Genomic DNA, 17,411 nt, shown 5'->3' with positions numbered 1-17,411 from the left:
CTCTGCACTAATGGCAACTTATTCAATTGTACGACTACCACAACTCTTTGTTTTCTCATGTATTCTGTATCTTATGCAAGTGCCTCAATAAAAGAAAAATTTAAAAAATAAATAAATAAAAATAAGCACCCTTTACTTACCAGATCCCAGCGCAGATGTCCCTCGGTGCTGAGTTGCAGCTGCACCCCTTAGATGTCCCTCGATGAGCTGCCTCCCGCCTCCTTGGCTGAGATAATCAGAATTGACGATCTCAGCCAATCCAATCCTTTCCTATGGGAAAGCATTATATTGGCTGAGATCATCAATTCGGATTATGTCAGCCGAGGAGGCGGATCAGGGGCGGGGAAAAGGCCTACGGACCTTCTGGGCACTGGAAACAAAGTTTGTAAAATACTTATTTAAGGGGGGCAGGACATTTAAACAGTGTTATTTAACATCATAGGGTCAAGAATAACCGTTTCACTTTAACCCCTTAAGGACACATGACGTGTGTTACACGTCATTATTCCATTTTATTCCAGAAGTTTGGTCCTTAAGGGGTTAAAGAAACCATAACCTCTACAGCCCACTGGCACCTTCCCAGGGTAAAAAGTCATACATTTTGAGAATGGACATACAACATACCTGAGGCCCTCTAGGTGCCCCCTCCTTTACATATGGTGGCTCCTGCAAGTACTTTTAGCTCCCCTGAGCTAAACCCTGTAGCGCAAAACTGGCAAGAATTAGATGAGTGCTCAGGTTTTGCACTGCTCGACATAGGGAGCTGTGGCTAGAGGGAGTTGTCAGCAGGCTCCAAGTAGACTACATGGAATTTGTCAAATTGTTCTCAAACGGTCTATTTACCTTTGGAGAGCAGAATAACCACAACAGGCTGCAGTGGTTATAGTGCTTGTAAAGCTCCTTTAAAACACAGCACCCATAGTCGATAAGCTAACAAAGAGCTAATGTAGATATGAGCAGTGCTAGCCCAAAAGTATCGAGAGGTTATGTACCCCAACAAACGAGACATTTTGAACTCAGGAATTTATTCACTAATCTGTGAACTGTAGCATTTATGCAAAAATTGTGGATTTGGAGAAATTCACCAATTCAGCTAAAGGTCACAAATGGTCTATTTTGGCTGTAATTTTGCAATCCAATCGTTAATTCTCTACAATTTGGAGTTTTGTTGCATAGCCCAAACGTGAGCCCATCATGATGAACACATTAAATGACCACTATAGTGCCAGGAAAACAAACTCGTTTGCCTGGCACTATAGTGCCCTGAGGGTACCCCCACCCTCAGGGTCCCTCTCCTGCCAGGCTGAGATTGGAGGAAGGGGGTTCAACACATACTTTTCTCCAACGCCAGGCTCCCTTGGCGCTGGTGACGCTCCTCCTTCTTTGGCCGTCATCGGCTGAATGCACATGTGCAGCAAGAGCCACGTGCGCATTCAACCAGTCCATAGGAAAGCATTCTCAATGCTTTCCTATGGACGCTGGCATCTTCTCACTGTGAAAATCACAGTGAGAAGCGCATCTAGCGGCTGTCAATGAGACAGCCACTAGAGGCTGGATTAACCCTAATGTAAACATAACAGTTTCTCTGAAACTGCTATGTTTACAGCTGCAGGGTTAACCCTAGATGGACCTGGCACCCAGACCACTTCATTGAGCTGAAGTGGTCTGGGTGCCTATAGTGGTCCTTTAAGGATTATATATAACCAGTCAGCTAGTCATTGCAATGCGTGGTGAAATCCTCACTTTAGGAATATGACCTTAGCCCATTCTTTATAGTAATACACACTACATTAAGAGCAAGGTCATATAAATCATATACCAGGGTTACTCATACAGAATTCCCTTTCTATTGCCAGGAAGACTGGAGATATAATAAATAAATAAATAATAATAATAATAATAATAATAATAATAATAACAACAACAACACTATGTAGATACATTCTCCAATAATCATAATAAATAAAATAATAATAATACTATTAATTATAACACTATGTATAATAATTATAATAAATATAATAATAATTATAACACTATGTATAATACTAATAATACTATGTAGATACAGTTCCCCAGTTACCTGCACACTGTGCCCCGGCTATCTGGACGGACACGCTGTTGCCAACTGACATGTAATCCCCTGGCAGCTCTCACTGATGTTTTGATTCCGGGCTGTGAGGAGGAGCGTGTTTTACCACCCCTTAGTAAGCCATTCAGTGATTGGCTCTGCGCCCGGCTGCCACTGTCTGATTGGCCGCTTGTGGCTGTCTCGGCTCCCACAATGCACCGCGCTGAGTCTGGGTGAAGCAAGATGGCGGCGCCCGGTGGTCAAAGCGTGAGCTGCAGAGATGTGTGTGTTGGAGCCGAGACAAGCTTTAGGAGGAAGGTCCGCGGGAAACTGCCGGCTATCCGCGGGACCCGGCCCTCCGTGCACAACGGGCAGCTCCTGCTCTCCACCGGGGTGCCCTCCCTGGATCACATTTTAGGTGTGTGGGCAGTTATTGTAACCGGGGGGCTGTCACTGTCACCGGGGTGCCCTCCTTGGATCACATTGTAGGTGTGTGGGCAGAGATTGTAACCGGGGGTCTGTCGCTGTCAGGGGGGGGGTCTGGGACTGTCATAGGGGGACTGTCACTGTCATAGGGGGTCTGTCGCAGGGAGGCTGTTGCAGGGGGTCTGTCGCTGCCGCTGGGGGTCTGTCGCTGTCGCAGGGGGTCTGACGCAGGGAGGCTGTCGCTGTCGCAGGGAGGCTGTCGCTGTCGCAGGGAGGCTGTCGCTGTCGCAGGGAGGCTGTCGCTGTCGCAGGGAGGCTGTCGCTGTCGCAGGGAGGCTGTCGCTGTCGCAGGGAGGCTGTCGCTGTCGCAGGGAGGCTGTCGCTGTCACCGGGGGTCTGTCGCAGGGAGGCTGTCGCTGTCACCGGGGGTCTGTCGCAGGGAGGCTGTGACAGTGTCACCGGGGGAGGCTGTCACTGTAACAGGGGGGCTGTGACAAACGTCCTGTGGTCTGGTTGTTTGCCACGAGCTCCTGGAGGAGCCTGCTAGCCAGCCTCCTGCCCCAGGATTATGGGCCATACAAAATACCCTGCAATTTTAATTTTAAGGCACAGGGGAGGAGTGTTAGATGTTTTCTTGTAACTAGTCTCCTCTCAGGTCCATGTGAAGGGATTATCCTTTTTGTGTGGGAGTGTTATGGGCGTGTTTGTCTGTGTTCAGAATGTATAAAAGCAGGCCATCTGGCCAGATTAAAGCATTCCAGTTTGTACTCCCAGAAGTATGTGTCGTCTGGTTACTGGGAGGGGAAAGGGCTAATTACTACTCCAGCTTGTTCCAGTGTGGAGGATTCAACAGGGAAAGTCCTTGTAAGGACTAGAGCTCCCAGGACTGAGTGTTGTCCTGTGCCTGGGGGTGATTAGAGCGAGTTCCCAATTCGGCTCCAGGAGTGAGCGGTTCCAGAACCCCAGTCAAGCCACGACTGTGGGTAACTAGGAAGCGGTCCTTGGCAGAGGTACCCGGCCAGGGGTACAGGGAACTCCGTTACAGGGGCTGTCACAGGGAGGCTGTCAGTCAGCTGCTGGCATTGGTAATGAAAGAAAGCAGCCTATGATAGAATCAAACCAAAGTTATTTACCAACGTGTGAAATATCAGGAATACAATCACATGGTTATTCACTAGACTTAAATGAATTAAAACCGAATTGCTAAATTAAGGATGCATTAGTCAAGCTGGAGTTATAAGTGAGGTGAAAAATGTATCCAATTTGGCAATTTTAGTTTTTGCAGTTTAATAGTGCAAATTACTGATAAATGGCAGTGTAACGGATCCTAGTATCCCTGTAGGAGAGATCCGTGCAGCTTCTCCAGAAATACCAGATGAAAAAGAGCAAAGTAGTGATTATAGCTCTCAATCCCCCAAACATGAGCCAAGACTTCATAAAGGGGTAAAACAAACTGTTTAACGGATGCCACAGGCTGGTCTTTTATGACAATTCCCCATACAAGGGGTACGCTCCCTGTACCTTGTGGGGCACAGGGTGACAGCTGTTACACCAATCAACATGTTTTTACAACACTCCCCTTTTACAGTTGAAACCTCCCTCTTCTGTGCTTGGTGAGATAATTGAATCAAGAGCTGAGCCTATCTAACTCAATTATCTCCCAGCACAAAAAAGTAATCCAAAAGTACCCCTAAACAACATGACAACCCCACAAAAGTGATATCCCCTGATATCCCCGATCTGGGTGACAAACATATCCAAAAATCACCCAGATCGGTTCAGGGGTTTTTAGCTGTGTAGCCGGTCTAGTTCGGGACTTGTAAAATACCCGAAAAATCCACTTTGTTGGTTCGTCAATTAGTTTGTGTCATTTCCCCCGTTCGTGTCTTTATTTCTGGAGAATGCCGCTCTGTTCGGTAGTTTTCGTACGAAATTACCCGCGTATGGAAGTCCTAGCGGTGTTCGTGCCGTCGAGTGTCCGAAAATAGTTCCACGCACTCGACGACAAGACACCGCGGCTTTGTTTGACAGACAAGATGGCCACTGCCACGTGTTCGTGCATTCGAACGGCGACCACCCATCTGTTCGGCAGTTTCACGGTGGTTAACCACAAGCCTGTGTGGTCAGTTAGTGGCACGCTTCACTTGGGGGTGGTCTGGGGGTTCGGTAGTTTTTATTCAGACGAAATACATGGAGCACAAAGTAATAAACGTATGGGACTAGGCGAACGAGGAATAGGTATACTTGGGCAAAATCTCTGGTTTTGTCACAGGCAGTATCTCTTTAGCTCCTGCAGTGCATTTTGGAGCTTGGAGAGAAACTTTTTTACAGATATATAATTTTTTTACATGCCTCCTACAATAAATATTTCTGACATGATGGCACTTTATCTTTCCTATACTTGCTATTCTTCATTAAAGAGACACTATAGGCACCAGACTATATCAGCTCATTAAAGTGGACTGGGTGCAGTCTCCCAGTCCTCTTAACCCTGCAGTTGTAATTATTGTAGTTATTGATAAACTGCAATCATTACCTCCTCCCTTAGTGGCTAACTACCAGACAGCCACAAGAGGAGCTTTCGACCAAACGTAACACATGAGTACGTCCAGTGTCAGCTAAAACCCTATAGGAATGCATTGATTCAATGCTTCCCTATGGGGTAGTTTTCATGTGATCACGGAGCATGCACATTAGGTTTCCCTGCCGATGTCTGGAGTAGTGGAGGCGGAGCCTGACACAGCACTATGGGAAAGCATTGGATGAGATAATTAAGTTTGATCTCAGCCAAGGTGGCAGCCAGCCGTGACCGGAGTCGAGTGGTGCTGGAAAAAGGTGAGTAACATCACCTTTCTCACCGGAGGTAAAGCGTGCCTGGGGACTAAACTGTTATTTATACCTATAGTGTCCGGATAACAAGTTTGTATTCCTAACACTATAGTGTTCCTTTAAACTATGAAGCTTTTCTACTTCATTCTCCTCTGGACAATTTACCACCTTCATAAAGGAATACTATGGGCACCATAACTTCATTACGTTTATGGTGCAAGAAGGTTTCTAGTGGCTGCTTACCTGTAGGGGTCAACTCGTTTGTATCCTTTTCATTCGATTTATTAAGCGTGACTAAACTCCGTCTCCGACTTTTAGGTTAAACCATTCGATAATGGATTAACCCATTTCAGGTAAGATCCCCCTCATACACTAACAACTTAAGAGGCACAATAGTCACCAAAACAACTTTAGGTTAACCCCTTAAGGACACACGACGTGTGTGACACGTCATGATTCCCTTTTATTCCAGAAGTTTGGTCCTTAAGGGGTTAAAGGACCACTATAGTGCCAGGAAAACAAACTCGTTTTCCTGGCACTATAGTGCTAATAGGTCCCCCCTACCCTCAGGGTCCCACTCCTGCCGGGCTCAAGGGGGAGGAAGGGGTTAAACACTTGCCTTTCTCCAGCGCCGGGCTCCCTCGGCGCTGGGGACTCTCCTCACGTCATCGGCTGCATGGGCGGCAAGAGCCGCGTGTGCATTCAATCAGTCCATAGGAAAGTATTTCTCAATGCTTTCCTATGGACGCTGGCGTCTTCTCAGTGAGAAGCGCCTCTAGCGGCTGTCAATGAGACGGCCACTACAGGCTGTATTAACCATAATGTAAACATTGCAGTCTCTCTGAAACTGCTATATTTACAGCAGACAGGGTTAAACCTAGGTGGACCAGGCACCAAGACCACTTCATTAAGCTATCATGTCAGAGCCCTGACAGATCACTGACACATTTTCACGTAACACAAATTTATTTCCCCTTTCAGTCCGTTCTCCCATCCTCATTGCCTATATTCTGCCATTGTTCTGGCATTTTCTTGGCACTGATGAATGAATATTAATGCTGTGTCATTCGTGTTTCAATTTTTAAGATGACGGCTCCTTGTGTACTGATGCAGAGCATCACTCCATCATCGAGATTCATGTGGATCGCTCCTCCTGTTGGCACTCCATTTATTTACTCTGTTGTCAGTGTCTTTTTTTTATTTATTTTGTATTTATTTTTTTACTCCGGTCCATGTTAATCAACCGCCACAAGTATTGTATGTTTTGGAGTAATTATTGATGCAGGCCAAAATTATACAGCTGAGCACTATGTAAGGCTTCACTGACCACTCGTGTTTGTCTTGACGTTATCTCTGTTCTCGTGACTGCGTGTTGAGTTGTGTTGTGTAATTCGGATTGACGTAGCCTTGAATTCTAACCTGTGGAATCTTTGAATTTGGATCTAACTGTTCTTCCAATTTTCTGTTATCCTTAATTTTGGCTTGTTCCTCTTTTCTCTTACCTGTGGACTGTTTGCTTTTGTACATTAAGCCACACTAAAGACTGATTGTAATCTCTTATAGTACACTGTGTGCAGAATTATTAGGCAAATGAGTATTTTGACCATATCATCCTCTTTATGCATGTTGTCTTACTCCAAGCTGTATAGGCTCGAAAGCCTACTACCAATTAAGCATATTAGGTGATGTGCATCTCTGTAATGAGAAGGGGTGTGGTCTAATGACATCAACACCCTATATCAGGTGTGCATAATTATTAGGCAACTTCCTTTCCTTTGGCAAAATGGGTCAAAAGAAGGACTTGACAGGCTCAGAAAAGTCAAAAATAGTGAGATATCTTGCAGAGGGATGCAGCACTCTTAAAATTGCAAAGCTTCTGAAGCGTGATCATCGAACAATCAAGCGTTTCATTCAAAATAGTCAACAGGGTCGCAAGAAGCGTGTGGAGAAACCAAGGCGCAAAATAACTGCCCATGAACTGAGAAAAGTCAAGCGTGCAGCTGCCAAGATGCCACTTGCCACCAGTTTGGCCATATTTCAGAGCTGCAACATCACTGTAATGCCCGAAAGCACAAGGTGTGCAATACTCAGAGACATGGCCAAGGTAAGAAAGTCTGAAAGACGACCACCACTGAACAAGACACACAAGCTGAAACGTCAAGACTGGGCCAAGAAATATCTCAAGACTGATTTTTCTAAGGTTTTATGGACTGATGACATGAGAGTGAGTCTTGATGGGCCAGATGGATGGATTGGTAAAGGGCAGAGAGCTCCAGTCTGACTCAGACGCCAGCAAGGTGGAGGTGGAGTACTGGTTTGGGCTGGTATCATCAAAGATGAGCTTGTGGGGCCTTTTCGGGTTGAGGATGGAGTCAAGCTCAACTCCCAGATTCTGGAAGACACCTTCTTCAAGCAGTGGTACAGGAAGAAGTCTACATCCTTCAAGAAAAACATGATTTTCATGCAGGACAATGCTCCATCACACGCGTCCAAGTACTCCACAGCGTGGCTGGCAAGAAAGGGTATAAAAGAAGAAAATCTAATTACATGGCCTCCTTGTTCACCTGATCTGAACCCCATTGAGAACCTGTGGTCCATCATCAAATGTGAGATTTACAAGGAGGGAAAACAGTGCACCTCTCTGAACAGTGTCTGGGAGGCTGTGGTTGCTTCTGCACGCAATGTTGATGGTGAACAGATCAAAACACTGATAGAATCCATGGATGGCAGGCTTTTGAGTGTCCTTGCAAAGAAAGGTGGCTATATTGGTCACTGATTTGTTTTTGTTATGTTTTTGAATGTCAGAAATGTATATTTGTGAATGTTGAGATGTTATATTGGTTTCACTGGTAAAAATAAATAATTGAAATGGGTATATATTTGTTTTTTGTTAAGTTGCCTAATAATTATGCACAGTAATAGTCACCTGCACACACAGATATCCCCCTAAAATAGCTATAACTAAAAACAAACAAAACTACTTCCAAAAATATTCAGCTTTGATATTAATGAGTTTTTTGGGTTCATTGATTGTTGTTCAATAATAAAATTAATCCTCAAAAATCCAACTTGCCTAATAATTCTGCACTCCCTGTATAATCTTTGAGGTTTGTGCGTAGGAAGTGACTAGCCTTGACACACCCTGGGAGCAGGCAACTTGCGGTAACATCCATTTTCCAGAAGTCCAGTATGGCAATATTTTGGGAACCAGGTCACCTTGCGTACTACTCTGCACGATCCATGGAGGAGAGACCATGGAAATTCTGTATAGAATATTTGAAACCTTCTCAAAATACTAAAAAAAAAAATATATATAATATACAATTCTACACAATTAAAAATAAATCCGTCAAATGTACAATATATATATATATATATATATATATATATATATATATTTTTTTCTCATTTTAACCCCTTAAGGACACATGACATGTGTGACCTGTCATGATTCCCTTTTATTCCCGAAGTTTGGTCCTTAAGGGGTTATGGTTAACCATATTTATTGCTGCTTTTAATTGGGGGTGATCCTCAATGGTATGAATTATAGCATTATCATTATATATATATATATATATATATATATATATATATATATATATATTTTATGAACAATATTAAATATTTTTTAAAAGTTTATCCAAAAATATGAACTATACCTGGCTCTCTCCAGGCCTGCTCTGACCTCCATCCTCGCTACAAGTGGCTTAACTGTATACAGAACACTGTGTGCCTAATAGACTCACACCCACCCAGCACTGGATTTTAAAATCCAGTGGTAGCCAGGCCTAGTCACACCAACAATCCTGAGTACCATCTCGACTTGGCTGTAAAACTGGTATAATTAAAAAATACCAGTACTTATGTATAAACTGACAGACGTTTGAGAAAACCCTGAGAGGCAGAGTAAAATGCGTAGTGTGCAGCCCCATGTATACCTCCTTGGTTTTGAAGCTTTTTTGTGATAAAAGGCAATAAACTGATTATTGTAATTCTGGAGGCCGCTATTTTGCTTCTATGTGGATGATGTCGTGCAGTACATACGACGGATCTGTACCTCTCTGAGCAGTATAGTGTTATGTGACATTAAAACCAATCCTATTTTATGAGTGATTTTCATAAGGAGCCTCTATCGATATGGTTAGTCTTTATTGTACTGATCTGCACTTTATACACTTTAATGTTTTTTAGGGTCCTATGAACAGGACAGAATATTTTTTTCCTACTTATTGTTTTTATAGTTTTGTAAATCCTTTTTTGATGTCACGAGAGTTGAATGGTTGCTGCACACGTTTGCACTGTAAGACTATTTAGCACTTTTGATATATTGCAAATAGATCACCAGATGTATTGGAGTTTTAATCTTGACTGCCCTCGCAGCTCAATTATTGATCTTGATGGTGGGCCAAGCTTTAAACTGAACATTTTTCTACTCTTCGGGTTTGGGGCTAGAGACAGATCGAATTACTACAGTGAGGTCAATATAGATGTCCACTGTTTGCCAACTGTCTTCTTCCTCCACAAGGAGTCAGATAACGCACCCTTGACCAGCCATTGTACAATACTTGGCTTTCAGGAATCCAGCAAGGGACTTGGAAGATTTTCTTGGACCAGCTACATATAACATGCACTTGTTGGAGGAAATTTTGCATTATCTTTTTTTTTTTTTTTTTTCAAATTTGACAATTTTTATTAGTCAGTGAAAGATGATCACATTGTCATTGGGAGTGGGAGTGAGTACAATTCTCCCAGCACCCATCGTGTACATAAGCCGCAACGTACATTTACAACATAATTTTGCATTATCCAATAGCCGGATGAACCAAGAACTGTTGTTTTGTTTATATCTATATTATAATGTTTACTCCTTGGTTATTATCTTCGTCTTCATAACTTTGTAGTCCAGGACTTAATGTAGTCTGTTACTATGTATTCCTGTCTGACTCATTCTTGTAGTTTTGTTATTATTTTACTTTATTTATGAAGTGCCATCACATATCCATGGATACAATGGTACAGTACGGTATAACTAAGAGAAAATACAAAATTTGGCAAACAAATACAGGAGGAGATGAGGCCCCTATTCCCATAGGAACTTACAATCTAGATGGAGTGAAAAGCAGGAGGTGGGGACTGCAAGGGTGAGAATGAGGTTAAAACAGAGTGAGATGAGGGGATTTATCGGGTAAGCGGATTGCATTAGTTACTGAGTTGAGCGGTAGGTTTACCTAAACAATAATGTCTTAATGGAGACTAGGTGAAAGTCTGACCGTGCTGGGAAGTGCGTTCCAGAGGGTTGGTGCCTAAGGAGAGAAGTCCTACACTCTAGCATGGAAGAGGTGATAATAAAGGAAATACCAGGAGCAGGTCATTGTTTGATCTTAGGCTGGCAGGCTGGAGTAGATTTGTTGGTTAGTCAGGAACAGCATATTCGTAAGGGCTTTGTAGGTCAGAGTGAAAATCTTAAGATTTATTCTACTGTGAACGGGGAGCCAGTGTAGAGCCTGGCAGAGATGTGCAACTGATACAATTAGCCCAGTAGTGGCATTTAGGATGTTACGACACTGTTATGATAGCAATTATTATGCTTCTTAAAACCCAAATTTATAGTGGAATACCTTTTACTTTGCAGTTCCTTTTATGCTTTAACTTCTACACAATTAAAAATAAATCCGTCAAATGTACAATATATACGGTATATATTTTTCTCATTTTAAAGTTATCCATATTTATTGGTGCTTTTAATTGGGGGTGATTCTCAATGGTATGAATTATAACATTATCGTTAAAGATACAATTAACTTTAATTTAGAAAAAAAATCCTTTTCTTGCTAACATAATTTAACTGTAATTCAGTATAATCTGCTAAGACAGTTGTCAATGATGTTTAGACAGACTTGTATTATCAAAGTGTCATTGTTTGTTATGCAAATTTGTAAAGACAGAAATTAAGTCGAAATAGTGTGTTCATAAATGGAGATCAGAAGAAATGGAACATAGAAAAAAATGTTAATGTCTTAAAGAAAACCGCTAATGTTTCCATTATTGGTTCAGATTCAGCTTCCCCTTGTTTTAAATTAAAAAACACCTTTATTTCAGCACGGGGACAAACTTCTCATCGCAGTCAGTCCACCCACAATGAGGTCACCAGTTGTGGTCCAGTCTAGTGAAGCACTGAGGTGCTGTGGTGCATGCATGATAGTTTCCATCTCGTGGAAAAAGTGTTGCATCCGAGAGGTGTTGAACGTGAAGACCTTTGAAGGTTAAATGTCATAAGGAGGAAGTGTCTCTAGTCGGTATTTGTCAGGAACTCAGATTTTTTACATATTTAAAGATTTTCGTAGCTTAGAAACCTAACGTTATCCAAGTAGAGGGACAGAGTCCATAAACCAAGACTACTACATTAAAGAGACACTGTAAGCACCATAACTACTTCATTTAGTGGTTCTGTTGCAAAGAGACTGTCCCAGAAGTATCAGTGGTGTATAAACACTACATTTTCGGAAAGTCACTTTGAATATTCAGCAATTTTTACTTTTGTAATTAACCATAACTTGTTACGTGCTTTATTGAACATATTTTACCTTTATTCCTTTCTTTCCCATAGGTGGAGGTATAGCTGTCGGAACACTTCTTCTGATTGGTCAGTACCTTCTATTTGCTATTAATGGTTCATGTCTAGTTGCCTGAAAGTGTGTTTACTACAGTGTTGTTCAGTATTTCAACTGATGGATATGTTTCCTTTTGTTTCAAAGTCCTGTTTGGATAGTAATGTAGCAAACTGACCAATACAATCTTCCTGCCGGGTTTATTTAAATACAGAATCCATTAACGGGACACTCGATTGCCCAAAAACTAAATAATAAAAAACTCTATTTAGTAAATATATCCCCCCCCCCCCCCCCCCCCCCAAAAAAAAACGGATCCATGCGTCTAATTTTTAATTAGGGGTAAATAAAAACAGCTCTCCACAGGAATCACTGCAGGCCAGCACTAACAACCTTATGCTGTAATATGGAAAATATGATTCTGCCTCTTTATACCTTATGAAACTATCTCCATTAACCATTTCTATTCTCTTCTATAATTTCTCAACAAATAATTTTCACAAAAAAATGAAAAAAACGCTTACAAAAGCTGCGGATCTTGTATTGGCAGCATTTGCCTTTGCAAGCCCTTCCCTTCTAATGCACCCGAGACTTTCTGTATGTTTTCAGTCACAAACTGCCCAATGCAGGCACATGCTCTGGGCAATTGCTGTCTCTTAAATTTAGTTTCACTGAGCTAAACAAACCAGGAAGTAACATGTCCAGTTGTGTGATTGGCAGCCAGGGGGTGTAACCTGCTTAATTTATAATAGCTCCAATTTCTATTTAAATCTGCACTTTACCCATAGAGCACCTTAGTAAGCTAAAGTGCATTAGGTGGAGTGTTCCTTTAAATATGTTGATCTAAACCACAAGGGTGAAATGAGTTGCAGTAAACAGATCGGAACTTACTAGAGTAGATGTCAGGAGCAGCGCTTTCCACCCAAAGTTCTCAGATTGTGAAAAAATCCTGAAAAGGTAGGTCTCTGATTGTTCATATCGTTTAGATTTCACGGTTTGTGCACTTTAAATATAATTGTATTGAACCCCATTTGTATGGTGGCTGAATAATATGTCATTAATTCAGTTATGATTGGCAGAATGTTCTGAAAGGTTTTCTGTCTGCCTATCAGTTTACTGCACGGGTGTGTAACAAGTTTGCCATAACAATGCCCCATTTTCTGCAGCCTTAAAGGAATAGGCATTACAACAATAGACATGGTACTGGTTTGAGATTCTACAGCATTCATGTTGTTAGACTGTATTTACATTTCATTAAATTAAAAGGAAAATGTATCAAATTTGATAGATTCTCCAATTTATTGTTCAAGTTGAGGATTTTGAATATTATAAAGGAGGGATTCAAACTACAGTTTCAAAGTTCCTCTGCCATTTTAAAGTTCAACAATATATCTGCGGGCAGTGGAAGATCTTTGTGTAGAATTAGAAAGTTGTGCTGTAAATGCCAAAAGAAGAGAGGGGTAAACCTATCCGAATTGTAGCCAACCACCCCTATAAATTTCACATGGTCTAAAAATATGAAATATTCATATTCACCATTCAATTAATCAAGCTCTCCAGGGTTCATATCAAAGCTTAAAATAAATCAGATATTTTTTTTCTATTTCCTATTAATTGGAATTTGAAATCTTAACAGATGTATAAAGTATACAAAAATGTATATTGTGCTTTGCAGAATCCTAGGCAAATGACTACACCAAGCTGAAAGAAACGCATTTATGAGTGTGTTAAAGGAAAACTCCAGTGCCAGGAAAACTCTGTTTTCCTGGCACTGGAGGTACCCTCTCCCTCCCAATCCCCGGTTACTGAAGGGGTGAAAACTCCTTCAGTCACTTACCTGAGGCAGCGGCGATGTCCCTCGTCGCTGCTTCCTCCTCCGCGCCGCTCCTCCTTCTGACTCCGTCGGCTGGTGGGCGAGACTGATCCCGCCCACCGGCCGAGGAGACCTAATGCGCATGCGCGGCAATGCCGCGCATGCGCATTAGCACTCCCCATAGGAAAGCATTGAAAAATTTTCAATGCTTTCCTATGGGGAATTGAGCGACGCTGGAGGTCCTCACACAGCGTGAGGACGTCCAGCGACGCTCTAGCAAAGAAAATCTTTGCTATGAGTCAGGAAGTTCCCTCTAGTGGCTGTCTAGTAGACAGCCACTAGAGTTGGAGTTAAACCTGGAAGGTAATTATTGCAGTTTATAACAAACTGCAATAATTACACTTGCAGGGTTAAGAGTAGTGGGAGTTGGCACCCAGACCACTCCAATGGGCAGAAGTGGTCTGGGTGCCTGGAGTGTCCCTTTTAAGCAAACAAATTAAATGACTTGCTTTAATGGTGGGTACATTTACATATGCGGATGTATGTAATGTCACGAGAAGGCAAATAAGTAGAACATTGTTCCTGTCTATTTCCTGATCTAGTTTGTCAAACTTGGAGTGGGAGAGTTGTTTTGAGAAAAAAAACAAAGGAAACACCGTGCTAGATGTTATGTAAAGTGCAAATGGGAAAATGTATACCTTTTGGAATATTTTTTTTTTTTTTTTTTTTTTAATTCTTTATTTTTGCGTGCATAAAGGTAACAATGATGCATTCTTGGCCACAACGGCACATATTCATCGTGTCAAATGACATTTATAACATATATGGCTTTCATATCATAGCACAGTTTAAAATGTAAGGTTAACTCTAGAGAGGAAAAAACCTGTGTTGGTATCATTAGTGCCCTTCGTGAGGGTGAAGTGTGCGCGGTGTTGCTCTCTATGTGTCTGCCCTGGAGGGCTTCCCCTTTGCCTTTGTTCGAGATAGTCGTTCTCTAAGTGGTCCGCAGTGTGTCGGCAGGGGGGTGGAGGGTGAGGGTGTGGTAGTGTAATGAGGGTTGGTGATGGCGTTGCTAGGTGGGCATCTGCCACCCTGTGTGGGTATTCATGGTATGTTATGGTGGTTTGCACAGTCTAGTTGTGTTAGCCACTAGGTGTTGCGGGTTATACGGTGGTGGCATTGTTGGGTCACTATGTGTGAGCATTACAGAAAACACAAAAGAAAACGTTAAAGAAAATATTAAAGAAACAATTAGAGAAAACATTATAAAAAACATTAAAAAGAGGTGTTGGTGGTACTGCTGAGATTTAGTCTCTGACTGTATGAGACGTTCCGTCTGCGTGGATGGTGGAATGTAAAGCGAGGGAAAGTCACTATAGGTTGGCTTGTCGGTGGTTCCTCAAGTGGGGGATCCGCCTGGGGAGGCCCTGGAGGGGTTCCGTGGGGTAAAGTCCCGGATGGTATCTGGGTTCAGTTGGGCTATGCTCCGTCTGGACGCCGGTGCTGCTTGAAGAATACCTGTTGCTTGCAGGTGAGTTTCCAGCTCTTGTTTGTCTTGCGCCTTATATGCGGTCCCGTTGAGAGTGAATGATACGGCACGAGGGGTGCCCCATCTGTATGGGATTTCCTTGGCCTGAATATGGTACAAGAGGGGTTGTAGGGCTTTTCGCCAGGCTATTGTGTTCCTGGTCAGATCTGGGAATGCTGTCAGTGATGCCCCTTCAAACATAAGGGGGGTTTTGCCCCGCATTGCAGTCGCAAGCGAGTTCTTGTCGGCCAGTGTTTGGAACCGCAGTATGAGGTCTGCCGTCGGTGCTCGGGGTGATTTCGGCAACCTAAACATGCCGTAAATTTTCATGGTTTTCACTCGCTTCGACGGTAGTAGGACTTCGAGTAGGCACCTGATGTAATGAGGTAAGTCATCCAGGCCTACCGACTCCGGTATCCCCCTCAGCTTTAAATTGTACCGTCTTCTTTGGTCCTCTATGGTGTCACGCCTGTCATTGGTAGCGGTTTGCCATTTGACTAGGTCTGTGACTGTCTGTTCGAGTGCATGTAGCCTTGTGTCTTGGGTGCTTGAGCTGGCCTCTAGCTGAGTAATTTTTGTCGTGGCGCCTTCAATGGCCTTTCTATAGTGGGCCATGTCAGCCGCCAAATCTTTGTGGAGTTCCGCCAGCATAGTCTTGATTTGTTCGGCAGTGACTGGGTCCCCGGATTTTGGGGGTACCTGTCTGTTATCTGGTGGTGGCCTGCAGGATGCACCTTCCAGGATGTCGGAGGTGAAATCCTCCGATGAATAGGAGGAGAGGTTGTCTTGCTGCGCCATTTTGGGCCACGCGGCCTGTTGCAAGAGCCGAAGCATCTCGCCAATGTCCCTCCCGTGGGGGATTTTTTCGGCTTTTGCCATCTTAGATTTCCTGCCCATGGTCTTTTAGCCCATGTTTGGGTGGTGTGTGGGGAGGTTTTGGGCTCGATTTCCACCATATATCTCCGATTTTATATAGGTCAGAGACGGAGCTCCGAGAAAATGCGTCCTCTCAGTTGCTCAGTCGGCTCCGCCCCCCTTTTGGAATATTTTAATGTAAAATTACCTCAAAAAGAAATAAAAAAATAGTGCAATACAGTACAAATAAAACATTCTAATACTAACTGGTGTTGGTAATGAACTCACGTTTTCCAGAGCTAAGAGCTCTGCTTGATTTTGTATGGGTGGTATAAGTCCTGTCTAAGGATATATGTGGATCTAGATGATATATGTGGATAGGAGTGTTTTCAATGGAGTATTTCTCCAGCAAGTATAGGGAACAGAAAGACCAGAATACTCCAATAGTGATGTGCATTCAAATAACTGAAATGTGTATATATGAAAATGTACTCACATTCTCTAGAGCAGGACTTGCTGTAGGCAGTCCTGGTAAAATTCCCACCTTAGGGTGTTGGAAGGTAAACAGGAAGCAGAATGGAGGTAAATATCCTAGGTAAGTATAATAAATGTATAAAATTACCTTTATTAAGTAACGGATTACCAAATATCTAATATTTAAAAAAAAAAAAAAAAAAGTCCAATAGATGCTAGGGACAACACATTACGCTTTTCTCCTCTCAGGGCTTCATCAGAGAGTTTGCCTGTGAGTGGTCTTTTCTGCTCTCCCTTGTCAGACAATTTGTTGACATAGTCCATGCCGAAGATTTGACTAATAAGTAGGAGCCCTATTTTTACATAGTTTTGCTCTCAATTTATACATTTGCTAGCAAAACTGCTAGCAATATATATATATATATGAAATGTAATGCTCTTTTCAAAGTAGTTTGGGGACTGACAAGTCCCCTTTAACCCCTTAAGGACCAAACTTCTGTTATAAAATGGAATCATGACATGTCACACATGTCATGTGTCCTTAAGGGGTTAAGGAGGAACCTGACAGTCTGACATTCATGGTATAGGTGTGTCTTCAGACAAATGTAAATAATGCTGTTTTGCACAAATGGCAGTGTTTTACATAAATGGGACACCATGTTTACACCAAAAACACTACATTACGATGTCATTTTGGTGCTTTGGATGTCCCTTTTAAATGTCAAGTGAAGCTTGATTCATGATAATAAAGCATTAATGCTAACCTTATAGCAATATGACCACCTCACATTTCGTATCTGCATATTG

The 17,411-nt window shown here is 42.5% G+C and overlaps 2 protein-coding genes across 2 annotated transcripts in view; one reads left to right on the top strand and one right to left on the bottom strand.

Moving 5' to 3' along the window:
* Nucleotides 1-2,150, bottom strand: part of IMMP1L (inner mitochondrial membrane peptidase subunit 1) — a 60,375-nt gene extending 58,225 nt beyond the window's left edge. The window contains exon 1 of the mRNA XM_063438571.1: nucleotides 2,084-2,150. The gene's annotated coding sequence lies outside the window, so the exon portion shown is untranslated. The remainder of the gene's footprint in view (nucleotides 1-2,083) is intronic.
* Nucleotides 2,151-2,296: 146 nt separating this feature from the next.
* ELP4 (elongator acetyltransferase complex subunit 4) overlaps nucleotides 2,297-17,411 on the top strand; it is a 228,612-nt gene continuing 213,497 nt past the window's right edge. Inside the window, exons 1-2 of the mRNA XM_063438894.1 lie at nucleotides 2,297-2,489; nucleotides 11,934-11,969. Of these exons, the coding sequence (XP_063294964.1) occupies nucleotides 2,315-2,489; nucleotides 11,934-11,969 (211 nt within the window). The 5' untranslated portion in view covers nucleotides 2,297-2,314. The remainder of the gene's footprint in view (nucleotides 2,490-11,933; nucleotides 11,970-17,411) is intronic.

Source organism: Pelobates fuscus, chromosome 12 (assembly GCF_036172605.1).
Source record: "Pelobates fuscus isolate aPelFus1 chromosome 12, aPelFus1.pri, whole genome shotgun sequence".
In the NCBI taxonomy this organism is placed as follows: Eukaryota; Metazoa; Chordata; class Amphibia; order Anura; family Pelobatidae; genus Pelobates; species Pelobates fuscus.
This window is presented reverse-complemented; position numbering and strand designations above follow the sequence as displayed.